Source organism: Haemaphysalis longicornis, unplaced genomic scaffold, assembly GCF_048455015.1.
Source record: "Haemaphysalis longicornis isolate Haplotype H1 unplaced genomic scaffold, Haemaphysalis longicornis Haplotype H1 scaffold_3, whole genome shotgun sequence".
In the NCBI taxonomy this organism is placed as follows: domain Eukaryota; kingdom Metazoa; phylum Arthropoda; class Arachnida; order Ixodida; family Ixodidae; genus Haemaphysalis; species Haemaphysalis longicornis.
In genome coordinates this window covers 80,473,144-80,490,217 of record NW_027526335.1, presented here as the reverse complement: position 1 = coordinate 80,490,217, position 17,074 = coordinate 80,473,144, and the positions used below count along the sequence as shown (strand labels likewise).

The following is a 17,074-nucleotide window of genomic DNA, read 5'->3' as shown; positions in this document are numbered from 1 at the left end:
TCGCCCTGGTGCGGCGCGCACTGGAGGCAGCCCGGACAAGAGGCCTCCTGGACTTAGGAGGCTAACCACGCCCTTATACCCCTTCCCTTTAGGCTCAATAAACGTTTTGCCACCACCACCACCACTATCTCCATTAACGTGAAACCTAGGGAGGGCGTAGCATGCAGTGTATAAGTGTATTCTTGGCGCCTTGGCGTTTTCGACCACGGAGATGAAACCGATGGGGGGTAGAGGTATAAAACTTTGCTGTAAGTGTCGTGTCTTTGAAGCACGAAGCGCTCTAGCACGAGGCGTTGGAAAACGAGTGTCCTGGTGTATTCTTTTGGTGCGCGTATTTCCCACGGAGACGAAACGTTCTAGCGCGGGGCGTTGGAAAACGAGTGCCCCGATGTGTTCTTTTAGTACGCGTTACGTTCTAGCGCGAGGCGTTGGAAAACGAGCGTCCCGGTGTTTGAGTACCGTGACTACATGATACTACGACGGCATGAAACGACGACGACATGAGAGGCAGACAGCCCGACCCCTACAAACGCAAGAAATACTGTAAAACTCAAATTTCGTATGACAGTGACTTAATATGGCCAGTAATAAAAACGTACTTATCAGAGTGTTATCTACACGTTAGTATTCAAGTGATAAGATGGAACGAAATTAGAGGTCCCACGACAATCTCCCAGCCATGCTTATTGGCGGTGTCTTAAAGCTACGTGCACACTAGCGTCAAAGTTGCCGTGCCGCCCTGCCGTCGGCCGCCAGCGGCGTCGCTCCGCAGCCTTCACCCGCAGCGCGGGCGACGCCGCTGGCGGCCGACGGCAGGAAGGCACAACAAGTTCGACGCTAGTGTGCACGTAGCTTTAGTTGGCGCGCGCCAAGCGCCGAAAGAAGATCCTGCGACTTCGGAGAGAAACCGCCCGAAAGTGGCTGGGGGGTCGCCACTGCTTCATTTATATATTTTTTTTTATCTGGATTGTTTGTTTCTGGCGCTCTTTGACCTAGAAGCTCTTGCGCCATTAAACGCAATCATCATCGACTATTTGTTCGAAGATGGCGATAAAATTTGTGGCATTGTTATCGAAACAAACCAGTTTCTCTAATGCACTAAACATGAATTTTGTCTCTATGGCTTCTTTAACGACTGTTGTGTTCCTTTCACCTGTGTGAGTATCGAGGTCTACCGTATTCACACGTGTATAACAGGCAGCCTTTTTTTATGGAAATAGGCGTTCCTAAAAAACCTGAGAGTTACAACCGGACTAAACAATCAAAAACCTCGAAACCAAAACCGCCAACTGTAAATCGAAATGAAGCGGCTCAATGAATGATGGAGGCTTCGTTTAAACGCAAATAATCATCTTGGCGGAAACCGGAGGGAGCCGGGCAGCGTCCCGTGCTTTTAAGGCGTTCCGGAGTCATGTGTGCGCGATTGGCGAAATCAAAGGGACCACATTTTGAAGTGCAAAGCTTCGCAGAAGGGCTTTAACTGCGCAGAGTGTGTGCGGATTTATGTTCAATAAAATATTTTGGGCAATTTTCAGGAGTCCGTTAACGACATTATTTTGTGTGCGTGGTAGAATCGGCACCAAGTTGTTTTGTGGTTTCCGGGTGTTGGATTCTACTGCGTGTTACTATCGGGGACGCGTTAGAATTGTGCAAATACGGTATATCGCGAAAAAAAAACAGCTCTGAGGACACCTAAGCCCTTTTTATGAATTTGAATGCAAACCGGAAATAGGTTGTGAATAGACCTCGTTTCGTCTCGACACCTTTTTGAGTCCTGAAAGCTGAATTTTCTTGTGCTTGTAAATCAGTCGTCATATATCTTTACTCTAAAGCTCTTTGCGTACATGTGGCCGGTTTAACCGCCCGTCATGGCGGTGAGTTTGGCACAAACAAGCTAGTGCAAAGGAGGTCCATACTACATTGCTTATTTGATTTCTTGTATATTGGAGGCTCACTAAGAGGGTTCAACTTAAATTGAGGACGACTCAGCGGGCAATGGAGCGGAAGATGATAAGTGTAACATTAAGGGACAAGAAGAGAGCAGAGTGGGTCAGGGAACAAACGCGTGTTAAGGACATACTGGTAGAAATTAAAAAAAAGAAATGGACGTGGGCAGGGCATGTAATGCGAAGGCAATATAACCGCTGGTGATTAAGGGTAACAGAGTGGATCCCTAGAGAAGGAAAACGTGGCAGGGGCCGGCAGAAAGTTAGATGAGCATATGAAGTCAAGAAGTTTGCTGGGATAAATTGGTCGCAGTTAGCACGAGGCCGGGATAATTGGAGATTAATGGGATAGGCCTTTGCCCTGCAGTGGGCGTAGACAGGCTGGTGGTGGTGATGATGATGATGATGATATGCGTGAACATGCGTCCCCTTTTCATTTCTCTTAGGTGTTCGAATCTGCGAGGACCTCAAGATGGACTCCCTCATCATGTCCGAGCTGGAAAAGCCCCACGGCGGCGGGGGTGGCGGCGACGCGGGCAGCCGCGAGTACTACCCGTCCCCGTACGCGTCCTCCAAGCTGCCCGACATCTCGCGTCGGGGAAGCGGCGGCGACGACGGAGACGAGCCCGGAACCCGCGCCATGGCCGCCGTCGGGGTCTCCATGTCGCCCTACTCTTCTGCCAGAATGGTTGAGCACACGTACGATGTGCCCCAGCACCCGCGAGAGGGCTCCGTGAGTTGGGCACGACCTTCTACGTTCCTTATTGGTTTCATTTCGTGCCCCCTCTTATTCGTTGTAACTACGTATTTTTCCCCCTTTTTCTTCTTTTTTCGCATCGCTATGTTCACCCCCGTCAGAAGTAGCAAACCCCGCCGTTTGTGGGGCTAACCTCGCCGGTATTCATTACATCTCTTCTCTCTCTCTCTCTCTCTCTCTCTCTCTCTATATATATATATATATATATATATATATATATATATATATATATATATATATATATATATACCTATCTTTCTCTCTTTCTCTCTCGCCACTTCGCGATCCGCTGCTGTTCTGCCGGAAAGAGCGCTAAATATATTAAAATACACGTTAAGAATGGCAATAGCTCTTGTAGTGTATCACTCCGTTGAAGTGACTGACGCGCGACGTCAACGCGCACGAGCATTTTGAAAGGAGACGGCGTCTAATGCTGACCATCGTCTTCTTTGTCTAGCCTGGTCGGTTTGTCGCCGCTGCAATCATTTAAAGGCAGATTAAGCCATTGAAATCCCGGAAACAATGTGTCAACTTTCAAATACTCGCAGTAACGCCCCCTTGGCGCTGCCGCGATACAAGGGTGAAGTAAAAGACTGAACGAAATTAACGAGAACGTTTCCCAAAGAGAATAACCGCAGTAGTACCGGCTGTAACGCTATCCTTTTTTTTTTAATTACAGAAATGGGTGACGGCTGGCTCACACATGTTCCACATCTTTTTGTTGTGGATGTTGCAAAATTACTGATGTCTTCATCTATTGTTCAAGTGTTATTTCATGTCATTCTAGTCCGTATTTCTCTCTTTCTTACAGAAATCCCATGCATTTAAGAGTGATCTTAAGCATACGCTATGTAATGACAAGCTCCAAAATCACATAGGTAAGTGCCCTTTTCACTGTATTACCGCGAATCCTGCATTGGGTTTGCTGTGTTTAGTTTTTACCACCCGGCTGCGTCGGGTTGTGTTATCTGTGTCCCAAGTGAAACGCGTGTTGCATTCCTTCTTTCTTATGCCGCACGGGCTTTCTCATTTGATAAGGAGTATGTTTCTCCCTAACTTCACTAGCTTAGAATAGTCTTCTTTGATCTACAGTGTTCTCGGTGTAATTCGACGGTTCGAGAAGCACTCGCGCCGAAAGATAAATTCCGGCAGAGCAGACGCCGCGGCATGCGATTAACCGACACTCGCCTGCGCACGTCACTTTGTTGACTGCTGCTTCGCCGCTTGTGTATTCTTTAAAGTTGTCTTTCGTTCAAGACAACTGAGTTGTTTTTCGCTTCATGACAGTATTCTTCTTGTCACAAATGAGATTAGTGTAAGCCCCGTGGCCCTTCCCTGCCACCTTACGCAACACCTAAGTGACCTCAAATTAATTCCTGAACTTTGAAAACCGTGCCCGCCTTCATTGCAGAATACCTTAACACGTACTTCTGCACATTGTTTTTTTTTCTTCTTTTCGTCGTCGGCTGCAGAGCTGTGCAAAAAGGAGCAGTACTACCAGCGGCTCGCGGGCAAAGGCCGCTCATCGGCGTACGGCTATGCCGGCGGCTGCCCCGAACCTATTAACCACTCGGCCAGCGGAGCCTATCGATGGTCCGAGCCCGGCGAGTCTGACCGGCCGGACAGGTAAATACCCCGCCCTCCTGTAGACCCCGCTAGGTACGTCCACCTGCCGCCTACAATATACTTCTCTTCTTCTCCTCTCTTCATCTCATCGCCTCCCTCAACTCTTCCTCTATTTTGTTTCACTCGCTTTCCGCCATAAATTAAACGTTGCATGATACTTCCCAATGCGCCTGCTTTTGTATTTTTTTATGCTTTAAATCTGATAGCGTTCACGGGGCCGACGTTTTGCGCCTGACGTGTATCATACCCGGCCAATGTCAAGTAGCTTATTGATGAGACGAGGAGGAAAAAGTGGGGCCTACCGTCCTTCGTCTTATTCAGGGCTGTAAAAGATGCTCGGAGTCCAGTTCTGGCAATGCTGTTGAATGCTGCTGGTGCTTCCGAAGAGCGCAGCCGATCTTTTTTTATTATTATTATTTTTGAGGAAGTCTGGCGAATACTGAGCTTAGTGAAACCCAACATGCTGAGACATTGAAACGTTAGTTTTCCATTTTAAGTTGCACCCAATGTTCACTTGGTCAAGAATTTAGACAAAAGATAATCGGTATCGCTTCCTGCGCTTGTTCACTTGCAATGTCTCCTTGGCGAGTCGCTTTGTAGAACTACCCGCCGCGGTGGCTCAGTGGCTAAGGCGTTGTGCTGCTGAGCACGAGGTCGCGGGTTCGATTCCCGGCCGCGGCGGCCGCTTTTCTGATGGAGGCGAAAAGCAAAAACGCCCGTGTGTACGAGATTTCGGCGCACGATAAAGATCCCCAGGTGTTCAAAATTAATCCGGAGCCCTCCACTACGGCGCGCCTCATCGCCTGCGTTGCGTCGGCGCGTTAAACCCAACAATCAATCAATCGCTTTGTAGAACTAGGATAGAACTTTATGTAGAAAAGACGTGGACGGGGTTCCTCAGTCCAGGAGCCCAAGTGAGCACTCGGTGATCTCTGCCCTGGAAACCAATAGTTTCTGAGCGTCCGGGTCAGCTCTGTTCATCAGGTTCACACACGGCTTAAAGAGGGGAAGGGGGAGGAAAGATTTAAAAAGGTTTGGTTTTGAGCACAACCGATGATGATATGGGTAAAGGTGCCGGTTAAAAAAATTACATTTTGGGGGGCATTTTGTTAGATATAGGCCGCGTAGCCAAGGGAGAGAAGATGAAGTATACATCTGGATTCTACGGAGAGGAGTTCCTTCTTGTACACGTTGTTTGGGATAAGAAGGCGGGATGATTTTTCTAAGGGCGCGCTAATGCAGGGTGATTGATGTCTTGAAATGGGATCAGGGCTCAAATGTCTAAAGCGTCCTAATTAGAAAGTAGCATTTATTTTTCACACACGTACTTATGCTACTTTTCTAGAAAAACTGCGAATATATCATATTTACTCATGTGTGAGGTGAATGTCCAGGTGAAGACGCCGTTAGTGCGAGTTTAAATTTAGAAAGATGTACGTATTTTAAAGTTCCTGCCTCCTATGTCGCTGTGTAAGCGTTTCATTCGTATTTTTTTATGACGGGCACTCGTTTTGCGCTTTCACAAAATTACCGGCTTGCCTTTATTCTCTCAATCAAAAAAGTCGGAATGTTTGTAACGTTGTGACGTCCAGTTTTCGCGATCCCTAATTTTTTTACCTAGGGAATTTTATGACGCAGCGCTAGTAGAAAATTTGCAGCATGTGTTTGAGTGTGACTAATTCGGCTTAAGACGTTTGTAACTATTCATTTATTAAATTATCTAATAACTCTATTTTCCCATCCTTAAATACATACGATGTTTTAATGCATGTATTTTAAAGCTTGTGTTTCAGTGCATGTATTTCAATACTCAAATATCTATCTTCAAGCATAATTTCTCTGTATGATAAATTTGGGCATGCTCTATTATCAATGATTAGGTAAAAGACATTCCATTGAGCATCACAGTTCAATAAACTTTTGCTTCTGATAAATGCTTGTTTTCATTACATCGCAGTAGAACCAGATGAAAATGTTCCCTGTGATGATGTGGTGTCTGTTTTGTATCTGTACCTAAGCCTTACGGCCCCGGAAGATGAAATCGTGAAAAGTTTCAAAGAAACAACCGTATTCATCCTGCAGTTTCGGCGCGGAAGAATTTTACATTCCTTCTATGCGCGGTTCTTATGGCGGGTATCGACTTTCGCAGAAGCATCTGAAACACGTGTGGATACAATAAACGCTAGATAATACGGGCTGAAGAAGCCTGGAAGAAAATAGTCATTATCGACATATTCGGAATTATTATCTACTTTGTAAAACTGAAATATTTCCGTATACTTTTCCTTGAAAATTTCCATCCAGAGATTGTACTTTAGAACAACAACAAAAAAAGAAACGGCTTACTCGAAGAAGCCATGTCGTATGCTCGAAGTATTATAAGTTCGAAATCAACGATCGGATGAATACTGAGGTTGCATCACACTGCCGCAATTTTGAGCATATGTTTTTATTGTCACCAAGGAGACCTGCGCTCCAGCGCACTGCATTGAACCGACCGCACAGTGCTCGACCTTTGCGTAGCAAAGTGCAGGTACCATAGCCTACTCCTTCTATGAGAGGAAGATTTACCTTTATAACAGGAGTGCCTTCTAACATAAAACTACGGTAAAAGCGGAAGTGGGCGGAAGAAGGCACGATGTGCGTGTATACGTCCGCTTGCATCCTACTTCATCGACCACACTTCCGGAAGTACTTTTCGGGGGTACAATCCCTGGTCAAGAATCACACAGACTTGGAACACTTAATAAAAACAGCGCAAGAAATTATTATGTTGTGGCCCCACTCCACTTAATATTTACTTTGTCCAATTTGACTTACTACTTTTGACTTGGTTTTTAACAAGGTCAAAGCTGGTCAAACGGCATTAATTAGGAACATTTAGAGGTGAGCAGTTTCACCGGTAGAGAAAGCGGAAACAAAGACCTACCCGTTATGGTGGCGTAACGACTAAGGTGTCTTACTTTCCACGCAAAAACACCGGTTCGATTCCTGAGCGCGACGGCACTCTTTCTGATGTAGAACGGGATCAACCATCTCTGGGTGCGATTTTTTTAAGCCAAGCCGGGCCCCCGCCCGAAAACACTATTTTACATAAACTCATATACAGCTCTTCATTAGGCCGCACATCAAAGTCAGGGCGTAGCATTACTGCATTTAAATCCAATGCTCATTTGAATTTGGAGCATCGACACCACCACTGGCCACCAGCGTACTATAATAAACTTAACCACTGGGCTCTATATGACACCTGTGTAAAAAATAAACATACGAAAAAAGAGAGAGTGGGCTAAGAAGTGAAATAAACAGGACATGTACCCACCTTTACTGTGTGCATGAAATGTACGCCTTACAAATAAGAGTTATACCGCTCTTTCAGCCGACTTTGCTACACGCCGGAGATTAGCAGCGATTATTAAAGCATACAGCGAAACGTTGCTTCCACGTGAGGTGCGCATTCCGAAAGTACCGCACTGGAGTAAAACTAATTTAGACCCGAAAAAGGGAAGTGGTTTGCAAAATGCAGGGAGCGTGAGATGAATAGTGAGTTCAATGTTTAACCGTCATTATCATCTCTTTTTTTTTTTTTCTTTCCTACCCCCCACTCCCCCGTCCTCCACCAGGTGGTGCTTAAGTGAAAGAGAATTGCACTCGAGTGCATTCCACATGCCTTGTTCTGGGGGAAATTTGCCTGAGTTTAACGAAATATCTGACACCGAGTGCGACAGAGACCTGGAGCGACTCGAACAAGGTGAGTGCGGTCGAAAATTTTAATCGTGGAATGTCGATGGTAGCTAAGAACCAAATTCCGAGCTTCTGTATTATGGCAAATTCAGGGGCCGCATCTGTTGGGACGCACAGGTGGAGTTTTCGCTACACTTTCGAGACCTCTAAAATAGTATTTGGTTCAACAGCAGCTAAAACGAATGGAGCAAAGGTGACATCAAGTTACCTCGATGCAGACGCGTGAAGGTGCAGTCCAGAAAACATGCGAGAAGACCAGGCTAATGGCACTGAAGCCGCTAAGTTCCCGCGAAACTGAGGAAGCTGTGTCATAACCTCACTGAAGATAAAAATAACTTTAGTCCTCCCTGGACAGCCGTTGATTGAATTTCTTCCTTAGGCAAGAATAAATCCACAAGACGGGGCGTGCGCGTCATTGTTCTACGTTGTGGTTCTCCTTGAACCATGCTCTACTCTTATATCATTCACACACACTGACAAATATCAGCCCGACGTTTTTAGAGGCTGCATACGCCTGCTGAAACGGCTCGGTTGCCGACGAAATTACCTCACGAAAATAAAAACCTCTTCGAACTCGAAATTCTTCCGTTGATTGTACTTACGAGTAACTGTATGCGCCGAGACCCTGGATAATTGGTTCTACCCCACGCCGCTCAGCATCGCTAGCATGTTCGGCAGCAGCGCAAATGCAGTCGCTACTTTAGTAATAAGGCGCAAGATATCTGCTGCTACTCGCAATTATTCATTCGTTGCAGACTTCGTTTACTGTCACAATCCTGCAATAGCTGTAATAATCATGCAGTAGAATCTATCCACGCCACGCGCCTATCAATTGGAAATTTCGCAGTATGATTTCGCCTCTGTTCAGATAACGGCGACACAATACCATTTTGCGTAGGTAAAGCGGAGTATCGGTAAAATTTAAATTTCGGGTTTATGGCGCCGAGGCGGCACCTGCGCTACGAGGCGCGTTGTAGTGGCAGGCTACGGGTGAGTTTAGACTAGATAGAATACCGCGCGCACCCAGTTCTCGCAGGCGTGGGTGTTGTTACTTTCCGCAGCAGCCGTGGCAGGGAATCCAACGTGGTTATTCGTTCTGGGCCTCCAAATGCCTTATCCACTGAAACAATGTCGTGGACGTCCTGCATTAAGCTTAAAGGTACCATTCTACCATACCAGCCACTCTTCACAGCTTCGGGAAGTGTCGGGCGCTTCGACGCACGAACTGGCGGGGGCCCTGGGGCGAGCAGCGCACAAATGAAATACACGTGTCGCGCGGCGCCTTGAGACGCCGCGCATTTCGAACGCCTGCGCGCACCGGATCTCTTAACCACCACCACATGCGATGGCCACCGACGGAGACAACTGGCTTTTCCTTCTTCCCCGGCTGTCAGCGTCAGGAGGAAGGGAAGATGAAGACAGAGAGACGCGGCCCGGGCGCAGGAGAGCTCGGTCCGTTGTCTTCGAGCTCCGCGCGAGTCCTCGCCCGCCGGGCTGTAAATAAATCTACAGTTTTGTATCGGAGGCTGAGTTTGTCGGTTGAGGATACCCGGGGTCAGATCCTCAGCGCTACTGCGGCTTGGAGGAGAAGCCCCGGGGAAAAGAACATCGCGAAGATAACTGGCGCAGTCGGCAAGATCTTCAACAGCGACGACTCAGCCGGCCGGCGGGCGAGGCGGGCCCCTCGACGGACGGAGCTCGCGAAGAAATCGCGGTCTGCTGAACGAGATCGGCGGGAGCAGCGAGCTCGCCAGCTTGGCGGAGAAGCGGCTCGATCGGCGCTCCGCGGACTTCTCAACGGTGACCGAGGGAATCTCTGCGGCCTGCTGAGCGGCGGAGAAGCAGCTTGACCAGCGGTCAGTGGAGGCATCAGCAGCCCACTGAACGTGAAGCGGCAGGAGCAGCGAGCTGTCGGCAGGCGAGAAGTCAGCGGGCCATTGTTTGGCGGACACCTCGGCGGAAGGAGCTGCGTATAATGGATACCCCGTCTGCGCCGGTTCGGCATCTCTGCAGGCACCGAGCCATGCAGGTCAGTGCCTCTCTTGATCCTGGGTGCGTGGCTCACCATGACATGTAGGGGGTGCTTCATGAGCAGCCCTGAGATAATGGGGGGTGGTTAGCTAGGCATGGGGAGATGGAGCTGAGTGTGAGTGCTGACGAGAAAGCAAGTGTCCGGATTAGGTCAGTCATGTCGTTCGCTGAGCAGAAGGCGCTATTGCTGGCGAAATTGAGAATCGCTGAGGCAGAGTTAGCAGCGGAACGTTCCAAGAGTGAACGTTTCAAGAGAGCTAACAATGTTCCTGCCTCACCGATTGCTCAAACAGTCATGTTCAGCACAGAGGGAGAGAGTGAACTGGGGTGTTCCGGTACGCCGAAAGATGTGCGGGGTGGAACCCATTCACTGGGCATGCATGAGCGTCCGGTTTCGCAGGATTCGGCACGATCAGAATCTCGCGGGAAAGGCGAAGAGAGGATAGTGGCGCACGTTCCCTCGTGGGCGCTCATATTTCCTGTGACCGCGGAGCATGGTAGGGAAGCATCCCGCGTAGAAAGCTTCACCGAAATGAAGATGGAGGTGAAGGAAGGTGTTACGCGCAAGGCTGCATTTGCAAATGACAGGCAGTCAGAGGTGAATGAGAGTGTGCGCATGCCCGTGAAAAAGCTGGTAGCAAGAGAAACAGCCTCAGCTGCGTCGCATGTTCCCGTTCATGTGGCCGATGAGCCCTTTTCTACTCCTTGCGTCACACAACGGTGTGTGATAGAGAACGGCGCTTCGTGCGCGCACGGTGGTGTAGTAGCGGCCGAACACGAGGGTTCGCACAGGAAGGAGCGGAAGAACTGTGAAGTTCGTAAATCTGCCGTTGTGAAGGGGCTGGCTTCAGTCGAGTGTGAGCCCGTCGTCGCACCGTGCGGAGGCGGAGAACATTCTGGGAGCGTGGGCGAGCGGCCCGTTGCTTTGCAGAATGCAGCAGAACGGGAATCGCGCGAGGATGCAGTTGGTGTCACGCACACTGCATCTCGTGTTTCTCGAGATACCCAGATGTCATGTCGCGGAAATGTGATTGCCATGGGAAACTCGAGCGAACTGACAGAGGAAACTGCAAATAAGGGTATGGCTGCTTATGTAATGCAGCCGCAGGCCGTTGCAGGTAGGACTGTAGCCGTAGCTGAAGGGACAGCCAATGTGAGCGTTAATGTGGCCGCTGGGCAGCCCTCTGCTGCTTACGCTGACCAATGGTGCGTAGGGCAGCACGGCGCTCCGGAAGCAGAAGGGGCTGATCCCGCGAGTTCACCCAGAAAGAGGCGAAAGCGTCAGGTAGCTTCACCTGAGTGCAGCGTGGCTGCAGCGCATGCTGACCAGCCGGCAGCGGTCCCTTCTCGAGCGAGAAAGCGAGGAGGAGAGGGGTTCCCGATACTGTTGCGTCAGGCAGCTTCACCTGAGTGCAGCGTGGCTGCAACGCATGCTGACGCGCCGGCAGTGGTCCCTTTCCGAGCGAGGAAGCGAGGTGGAGAGGGGCCCCTGTTACTGTTGTGCGACGGGATGCGCCACATGGCAAGGGGGTTTTCGGACGACGACGGCCGGTGCGTACCGCCGGCTAGAGGCCGCTCGTTCTGAATGAGTAGATGAGGATTGTGCCTTTTTTGTCATGGTGACCTGCAGCCAGGGTCAAGGGGCACTGGCCGTGCTGATTGTTGTGTCGTCAAACTGAAGGAACGATGGTGCACGTGCCAAAAGTGTGTGTGGTGTGTTTTTCGTGTGTGAAACATTCCTGAAGTTATGTTTCACAGTGGTGGTGGAGGTGTCGGGCGCTTCGACGCACGAACTGGCGGGGGCCCTGGGGCGAGCAGCGCACAAATGAAATACACGTGTCGCGCGGCGCCTTGAGACGCCGCGCATTTCGAACGCCTGCGCGCACCGGATCTCTTAACCACCACCACATGCGATGGCCACCGACGGAGACAACTGGCTTTTCCTTCTTCCCCGGCTGTCAGCGTCAGGAGGAAGGGAAGATGAAGACAGAGAGACGCGGCCCGGGCGCAGGAGAGCTCGGTCCGTTGTCTTCGAGCTCCGCGCGAGTCCTCGCCCGCCGGGCTGTAAATAAATCTACAGTTTTGTATCGGAGGCTGAGTTTGTCGGTTGAGGATACCCGGGGTCAGATCCTCAGCGCTACTGCGGCTTGGAGGAGAAGCCCCGGGGAAAAGAACACCACGAAGTTAACTGGAAGCTTTGCATTTTATTTAGCCGCTTTCTGGACAGTAGGTATATCTACTCTTTGAAGTGTACTGCATGAACGTATCCAGTGTGTTCTGCCCCGATCATTTTTATATGAGATTCGGAATAACTGCGGGATGTATTGAGAGTATTCTGTGAAATTGCTTCTGTACAATTTCTTTTTTTATTCTAATTTAAATTATTGTCTACTTGTTTGGGGTACCGCAAAGTATTCCACTTTACATAAAGTTTATTTACTTCAAACAAAATTTCTTCGTCATGTCTATAACAAAGGTTACAGAAAGCCAACCAGGTCCTTTTTCTTAAAAGTGGTTGCATCAAAATCTTCAACTTGTACAATTATCGTTTGAGTAGCCGTCTCAAAATTGAAACCAAAAGAAACATCAACTATATGCGTTATCTGGCCCGGTTGCAACAGAAATAAATAAGTTACCCTTTCAGGAATAAGGAACATTGGGCGGTCCCTGCAGCCCGCTTAAACACTGGGAAAGAGCGCATACAATATACCCTGCCTTCTCTTTTAAATGTATTTGAGTGCGCCGATTTTGATATCTATAAATGTTCTAAGCGTCAATTACGTGCCATGTGTACCAAAATGTGTTAACCTTCATATGTCTCTCATTCGCTTTCTTGTTTAACTGTTCTTTTTATACCCGTTAAATAACGTGCAATGCAAAGAAGTGTTGTATTGTTAGCTTTTTATTGTTAGTTTGTTTTTTTCGGTTGGCTTTATAATTGTGTGTTTTCTTTTGTCGCGATGCTGCTCTGCTGTCGAGCAAAAAGGAGGCTGCGGCCTCGTCAAGCTGTCTATGACAGTTTTTTTCCTGCGGTTTCTCTTTCTGTATCTGTGTTTATGGAACAGGAATAGAGTTTCGTTATCATCATTCGTATACACTGAAATTATTCGTTAATTCTGCGTGAAAAAATAACATGTATCAGATTCGTAAAGCTTTTAATTAGGTTAGTTTCTTTTTTAATCTCCCTGCGTGCCCCTTTTTTCAACAATGTAAACTGCTCTCTTTCTCTTCCTCATTCCAGAAATCAAATACCGTTCGTCGCTCCAACGGCACAACCTGTACGCATCTGTCCAGTAGGAATGGAATGACAGTAACGGAAAGACCACCGACGGGGCCTCAACGTTTTTTTCTTTCATATCAACGTGACTAGTCCATTGCCTTGCCGACACCGAGATAATCAAACGAAACTCACTTCTCTGCGAAGAACGCGCACTGCTGCGTGTTGAAGCACCCCTGTACATATGTAACTACACGTTCTAATCGTTCGTTTTCAGAACGGCACAGCACGCGTAAACGCCAATGTGACGATCACAAAAACCAATGTTTGTACAGTGAAGAATTTTAAGCGTGGTCACTTACACAAGAAACAAGGAGTGAGAGAGACAAACAGACAAACAAGCGTACGTGGCAAGATTACGAATGTAAGCGTTCAGAGTTGCAGTTTATAGTTTGGATGAGGCATATCGTAGACGTTGAGGATTTTGTTAATTTTCTAGTACATGTCTGGTCTTGGTTTCAGGCTGTAAAGAAAATAAAAAGTGTTAGCAGCTTACTGAGGCAGCGCGAACGTCGATTAATTTTTTCCCGATTGCCTCAAATCCGTAGCAACCCCCCCCCCCCCCCCCCCAACGCCCGTGGAGTTCTTGTGGGAATTTTGGTGGTGTTTTATTTACCTAGGAATTACGAACTACTGTACCATGTCGTACTGCCAGGGTGAGGAGATCGAGTGACATATATTTGTAAATAACCAAACTGTGCGAAATAAATTAAGAATGACATTGATTAAAGGTGTCCTTGTTATTCTTCAGACTTCGTTTTACTATTTATGTTTGCTGTGCGTTCGTGGGCCTTTGATCTGCCGCGTTTCTGCCTAACGTGCCCACGTGTAGGGACGCCCCAAATGTAAGAGGATCTGTCATTAGTGGAGGCTCACGTCAGGAAAGCGAACACGTGGTGAAAAAGCTGCTGTTTTCACGACGTTCTATGAATGTGCAGTGAACATGATTGTGACGAGCGATGTATTTGAACGGCACCCCACAGCGCTCACAAATGTGTATTTACACCTTCGGTAGTTAAACCCTCTTCCCCAAAAACATGGGGTTTAGAAGTGAAGCAACCTTATCCCCATATATTCAGAAAAAAGAAAGCTAATAGCACAAATATCGTTTGAAATGTTGTATCTTTTAAGGTGAAGCTATAGTGCAGTAGGCGGAGTTTTAGCGTGCATGCGTGTGTGCGCACGTACGTACGTGTGCGTATGCGTGCGTGCGTGCATGTCTGCATGCGTGCGTGCGTGCGTGCGTGCGTGTGCAGAGGTAATGATCGAAAACAGAAAAGAAGTAAAAACTTCAAATTTTGAAGGTGTTTCAGGGTACGCATCAGTAAATCACCATATGGAGGTCTACTAGACTAAACATACCTCAACAAAATCAAGAAAGCAATCTATTTCTGCAAAAACATAAAGACTCCTCGCATGAGGCCTGATTGCCTTCTTAGAAATGATCTTGTTACTGGAAAATCTGACATCAATAATTCCTTTAGTAGTGACATTGTTTTCTTGTGCCTTCTTCTCAGACCTTTTGCTATACCCTAAATGTAACCTATTTATCATTGTGTGATTTTGTTGGTACGCCGGTTCCACCTTCCCCTCCCCCGCGACGTCTGTCGCTGAATTGCCGCTAACTTTATGATCGGCTTTTTTTGCAAAACACAAAAGCGCGCTTTACAGGACTAAGTACCATTTACAAATCAAGTAAGATAGAATTCACAACGGAACATGGTAGAGCAACCCAACGCTCACCGAAAGAATGACCCATCGAAGGCGGGGCACTCCGAGGTAACTCACGGGCTCCACAGGGCAACGCACGGAGGGCGTCAAAACGTAAAGAAAACCAACCCTACCTAAAAGTCACCCAAAGAGACCCCAATGTCCTCAGCGTTTCGACTCGCCCTTCCCGGGACAGTCCCGCTAGCCATCATGATTTAAACGCGTTTTTGTGCCTCGCTTGCGATTTCACCCGTCTGGTCACAACTCCTTCCGTTTTCCAAAAGAAAACCTTTTAGTTTGTTTGTTTGTTTGTTCGTTCGCTTGTTTGCTTGTTTGTTTGTTTGTTTGTTTGTTTGTTTGTTTGTTTGTTTGTCTGTCTGTCTGTCTGTCTGTCTGTCTGTCTGTCTGTCTGTCTGTCTGTCTGTCTGTCTGTTCGTTTGTTTGTTTGTTTGTTTGTTTGTTTGTTTGTTTGTTTGTTCGGGCCATATTCTTTTTCAGGGGGCGCTTTCAGGTTCTCCGCTCTGCATCGTAGTGGGCGGAAAATATATTGCACTAATGGACCCCACACAACCAGGCGGGTACGGGAACCATGTACCTGGGTCATAGAGGGCTAAGAAACATTTTTTGCGAGGTGTGCGCAGCAGCCCGCCTTACCAAATGGAAGTTTTTCACAGGCCCTTTCTTTAGAAGCAGTCAGCAAAGGCGGTGGACGAAGATCCGGTCTTGAAATGCAAATATTGAATTGAAATGACCATGCAAGGAACAAGAACCCAACTGAATGGCCGCCTATTGTGTTCGGCTGGGTCGGACCTGAAGAATCAATTAAAAGCCCCACAGGATGTCTCCACGGCGCAGAATTTCACTGAACACGTTGGTTGCGCCGAGATAGCAGCGTAAAAGAACCGTTCCTGTCTCGTCCAAGTCCTACCCGAAAAACTCCTCAAAAGCAAGCTTTTAAACATGTGAGTACATTTAACGGCCGTTTGTCTAAAAAACTGCTCTAGAAGGTTATTTACACGTAGTAGATTTGCCAAATGGCTGTCTTTTGTATTGTGTAGTGTTCTGTGTTCTGTGTACTGTCTGTGTCGTATTTATGTTCTTAAGGGCCATAAATAGGCTGACAACAATATTATGTTCCAATTACGCTGACACTTTTGGTTAACCCATTTATTTGGCACTTAAAGCTCACGGCCGTTTCTGACCCAACGCTGCCTTCAGTATTGATCTGATGAACTAAATAAATTGAATATAAACTAGGACGACGCGCACTAAAATTTAGCAGACCCTGAACGCATGATAGTCCCGCTGATTTCTCACACAAGCTGACGTTTGTTTTACGCTGACTGTGCGCAATAATTGTTTCGCGCGGCGTTAAGTGCCCATTTTCTCATTAGCAATTCGGACATTCCGCAGTTCGCTCTTTGATGTCAAAGTTATGTTAAGTGAACAAGGCTTCATGGTAATACCACACAATAGAAGTTACACGGTTACTTAAACAGTCCTGCTGTGTAAAGGATTTTTTTTCATTTTATTGTTGTTTTTTGCTCTCACTTAGTAAGGCACCCGTGCGTCTTAAGACTGAATTTGTGGAAAGAAAAAAGAATAACATATCCGTGGAATATTAAAAATGCCAAATGGGATTCGTATGTTGATGATGACGAATGTGTGTGGAGTGTGGCTGTTTCAATAAGATGTATTTCGGCTAGTAGGGTAACTAGTTCGTGCAGAAATTCTTGTGTTTTTGGCCAAAGTAATCGTTCGGAAAATTTACATGCTGCTGATCACGAGGACGCGAGTTCGACTTCCGGCCCTGATAGAAGAATTTCTGTGATTAAGGCGAAAAATAATCCGTACATACAAGATTTGGGAAGGCGATAAAGGTTGAGGCCTCTGTCAGGCCCCAAGCACCTTTAGTCTCAGACTCCCCTTGGTTTCACCAAAAAATAAAAATCAAATCATAATCAAAAGGGGCTTAAATTTAGC

The 17,074-nt window shown here is 47.5% G+C and overlaps 1 protein-coding gene across 3 annotated transcripts in view; it reads left to right on the top strand.

Moving 5' to 3' along the window:
• LOC144174726 (cell adhesion molecule Dscam1-like) overlaps positions 1 to 14,095 on the top strand; it is a 388,470-nt gene extending 374,375 nt beyond the window's left edge. For 2 of the 3 annotated variants that reach the window (XM_077703557.1, XM_077703559.1), the window contains 5 exons: positions 2,393 to 2,679; positions 3,515 to 3,581; positions 4,176 to 4,329; positions 7,953 to 8,080; positions 13,346 to 14,095. In XM_077703557.1, coding sequence (XP_077559683.1) covers positions 2,393 to 2,679; positions 3,515 to 3,581; positions 4,176 to 4,329; positions 7,953 to 8,080; positions 13,346 to 13,401 — 692 coding nt within the window. In that variant the 3' untranslated portion in view covers positions 13,402 to 14,095. Of the gene's footprint in view, positions 1 to 2,392; positions 2,680 to 3,514; positions 3,582 to 4,175; positions 4,363 to 7,952; positions 8,081 to 13,345 lie in introns of those variants that run through there. The other variant, XM_077703558.1, reaches the window with a different exon arrangement.
• The last annotated feature ends 2,979 nt before the right edge of the window (positions 14,096 to 17,074 follow it).